This window comes from Chaetura pelagica, unplaced genomic scaffold (assembly GCF_000747805.2).
Source record: "Chaetura pelagica isolate M959 unplaced genomic scaffold, ChaPel_1.0 scaffold381, whole genome shotgun sequence".
Classification (NCBI taxonomy): Eukaryota; Metazoa; Chordata; class Aves; order Apodiformes; family Apodidae; genus Chaetura; species Chaetura pelagica.
In genome coordinates this window covers 100,975-104,961 of record NW_009951981.1, presented here as the reverse complement: position 1 = coordinate 104,961, position 3,987 = coordinate 100,975, and the positions used below count along the sequence as shown (strand labels likewise).

Sequence of the window (3,987 nt, the reverse complement as noted above, 5' to 3'; positions counted from 1 at the left end):
AAATGGGTGTATTAGCCACTCGCCCTCTGAATAAATAATAAAATTTCACTTGTCAGGAGCTTCCTTTGCCTTGAATGAAAACCATTTCATTTCTTTGTGATGCTGCTGAATCTCAATCCTGTTGCATGAGACTTAATGAGCTGTTCTGGAATAAAAACTAATGGAGTGTTCCAGCTACGTGGCCACCATGATGAACATTAACATTACATCTGAGACCTGATGGAATAAAAGAAAGATGCACTATACAAAATACAGCTTCTTTTGAGGAGTAAAGTATTACTCAGTGGCATTACACATTGTTAATAAATTTTATCTGAAACTATAATTTAATATTTATGTATCTAATTTACATGTGACAAAGTAGTATATTCTAAAATTAGAGTGTAACCAGCAAACTAGTAACTACTAAAAACCATACCAAAACACAACCCAAACAGATTTTAAGGAAACAATAGATACATTTTGGACTGGGGAAAGATTTCAATTGCAGATATTGATTTAAATACAACTGTTAATTATGTCTTGAAAAAAATTCTTCTAGCTCATAAAGATTTTCTGCTTAGGAAGTCCTGGATATATACACAAAGACCAAGAGCACACTACCAGAAAGTCCCTTATTGGTTAGTAGGTACTGTAATAATAGCAAATGCTGAAATTGGGGGAAAAATATTTTTCAATATCAATGTTATATGATGCACTGGACAATATATCCCCTTGGAGCAGAAACTAGAGAAAATATCGTGCCCTTTATTATCTCTGTGGTTTCTTACGTGTAATAGACAGCAAAAGAATTGCACTTCTTGTACCATTACAGTCAAGTGTTAGGTTGCAGCTTACCTTTTAAAAGATTAGTGGCCATAATACTTATGATAGGTTGTGCATTATGCAAAGATGAATAAAGATGTGCTTTTAAATTAAAAAACGAGCAACCACTTACAGAACCAACAGTGAGGTTTAACATAACAAACATGCACTAACTCTACACTTATGCAAAACTAAGTTCTTCCAGGAAACTGTAACCAACTGGTGACCTTCCAGAAAGGTAAAGGTTTTGTCCCTTGGTAATATGTTTGGAGTTTGTAGTCGAATTCCAGTTTATTAGCTCATTGTCTGTAAATGTGCTGTTCCACTGTGATATCCTTTAGCTGCCCTTGAGCTTCTGCAGAATCTGCAATCTTACAGTCACTTTTATTTAGGGTTTTATTGAGCTGCAAAGCAAGTCCCCTTCAGCACTACACAAATAGGCCTCCTTATTCATCCTCTTCAGGTTCCTGTGGTAAAATTGGTGCCTCCTCCTTTAAACACGCACTAAAAAACCCAAGGATTGTGCTGTAAAGGTGATATTTGCTTTTCTCAGAAGCAATGTTATGACCTTCATCCGGGTAGATCTAGCAGAGGAGACAGGAAAAAAGTAAATAGTTTTATAAAAGCTTTTCAATATTTACAGCTCTTATTTTCTTTCTCTGGTCCTCAAAGTGTTTTTAGATGACAACAGGATGGTAACATTAGTTTTACGGCATCAAAAAAGCTAATAAAACTCAAAGTAAAACTCATTCTCTTGGAATTTGAACTTGCATAAAACAACCACTGCAGTGGGATCTGCAAAAGTGAAACAATTTATATTCCTAGTCATTCTGCTCACAACAGTTTCCTTAGCTGGCATTTTCAGTAGTGTCTAGGCTTCCAAATCCCATTAACATCCATGAGGATTAATTACCTTATGCTTTTAGGGACCTCTCAATATCGCAGCTTCTAAGTGTTCAGTGAAAAGTCTTTTTATTCATATTTTTAAGTATCTTGCTGTTTTATCTAAAGCCCATCAACTCTCTCTCCTTGGGTGCACGTGGGCATTTTTATCTCTGAACTCAAATTACACTGGAAATTTCTCCCAAGTGAGGCTGAACAGAACTTTGCAGGCTGGATGAGGAAGTCCAGGCCACAGGGCTTAGGACAAAAGACTTGTGGCCTGAAGCAAAAAGCTTCAGCTGTTTCCTCAAACTCAGGTTATCATGAGGTGACATAAGAACGGTTCAGTGGGGCTCTTCTGAGACCTCTGTCATCCCTCTTTCTTGCTCTCTCCACAGGCCTTCACATCACCTCAGCTGAAGTCACATGGACAGATGGAACAGATCCCACCTCACTCAGATTGCACACATCAAGTCCTCTGGCATTCGTAAGCGATGCTAACCCTCTTGTTACCACCTCCTCCATTCCATGGGCTCCTCAGCTTCAGTGGAGACTACAGGTTTACCTAAGGTTCAGTAACTTTGAAGTTTGCAATGTGTAACATCAGGGAGAGTTACCCGAAACCATGTTGGGGTTTCAAGATATTCAAAAGAAGGTTTAATGCAACCGGATCCCTCAGCCAGAAACATCCAGGTACTCCATGTGGGTCCCATGTAAGTCTGTATGGCAGCACCATGTCCTGTCCTGCTCTCCTCAGCCTGCTCCCCACAACCTCCACAGGGCTATGGAGAGAGGGAACAGCACTCTTGTCTTTTAATACATTTAAATGTTGAAAATAAGGGGAAATCAGTTCCATGTGACCCAAGACTCTTAGGTTAAAAGGGACCGAAGTAGTAATATCTCCCTATTACAAAGACAGCATATGGACTCTAAAGCATCTGTGTAGCATAAACAGGTGGAACAAAAGACAGAGGAAAAACTGCCCAGAAGAACATGATGATGTATTTCTTGACGTCCATATTAACAGTAAGGAAAATGGGATGCTTTAACTGTAAACAGGTAAGACCAATGGCACCGTGGGAGGGAGGGTCCTTCTCAGGGAAGAAATAGCAACATGAGGTTAAATGTTGAACTGTGCCTATAGAAAATGTCATGGCTGCACATACCTGCATAGTGTAATTAACTCCAGCTTTTATTAGATGTTTAATTAGTTCTGCTGTATGCTGGAAGTGGACTTTAGCTGCAAGACAACATTTCGATATCATTAGAGAAAGCTAAGGTTAATTTGAAATATTTATGTGTTAAACAGAAACACCGAATCACAGAATTATCATGGTTGAAAAAGACCTCAAAGATCAGCACATCCAACCATCAAACCCCCAGGCCCCAAAATAAAATAAGAAATTATTAAAAAACACCAAACAACTACAACCCAGCTTTGCCTGAAAACATTACCAATCTGTCATTACCGGATCTGAAGTTGACTGTCTTTCTGGTCAGAAGAGCACAACCTCACCAGTAACAGCCATGCAGAGTGGAACTGCAGAGATTTTGGAGGAGCTGGAAGCCCCAAGGAAAGTCCTGCTTTTCAGGCAGTCCGTGAGGACTCCTCTCTCTACTCTTCATTTACACATGCTGTGATAGTCTAGAGGTGTGTAAAACCATTCTGTTTGAACATCATGACAGTTTATAATTGTGTTCAAGGAAAGCACAATAGATTTTCTACTGCTTGCACAGGGTTATTCCAGCTTACACTTTAGGCAATAGACTTCCTGCAATATATCAGTCACATCCGCATGGTAAAACCAAGCAGCTTTATTACCATGTCCTAACCCCACAGAGCTGAGGCTGCAGGTGGGCTGGGTGGTGTCAGTACATGGGACACTAAGCAAGGGCAGCAGGCAGTCACAGTCCTAGTCTTGAGCACGCTGCATTGCTCAGACATCTCTCAGAGTCTGAATTCCCATTAGCGCCGAGTTCAGAGGGGCGTAAATCGCTTCTGCCTTTTACAATCAGCAAAGTCCAAGACCCTCATGCCTGCCCAGTCACCCAGTGTATCTCCTCTGTCGCTCTCCCTGCTCCTCTGGAGAGAAACATGGGCCAGTGCTTGCACCCTTCTGATTGCACTTGGGATCCATAACATGGGTTGGAGAAGTTAGGCCAGGGTGACAGGCTGGCAGGTGCCACCCTCACTGTGCCAACTGTGGTGTGGCCACTCTGACTGCAGCCCCTCCAGACTGAGGACTAACAAACCTGGCATTATCCCACCAGGGATAATTCACCAGGAAAGTGTTAGGGAAA

General features: G+C 41.0%; 1 protein-coding gene across 1 annotated transcript in view; it reads right to left on the bottom strand.

Annotated features, from left to right (window-relative positions):
- Positions 1-294: 294 nt before the first annotated feature.
- The window catches only part of DPP10 (dipeptidyl-peptidase 10 (non-functional)), a 74,079-nt gene continuing 70,386 nt past the window's right edge, over positions 295-3,987 (bottom strand). The window contains exons 21-22 of the mRNA XM_010001295.1: positions 2,853-2,926; positions 295-1,388 (exon numbers count right to left, since the gene is read on the bottom strand). Coding sequence (XP_009999597.1) covers positions 1,251-1,388; positions 2,853-2,926 — 212 coding nt within the window. The 3' untranslated portion in view covers positions 295-1,250. The remainder of the gene's footprint in view (positions 1,389-2,852; positions 2,927-3,987) is intronic.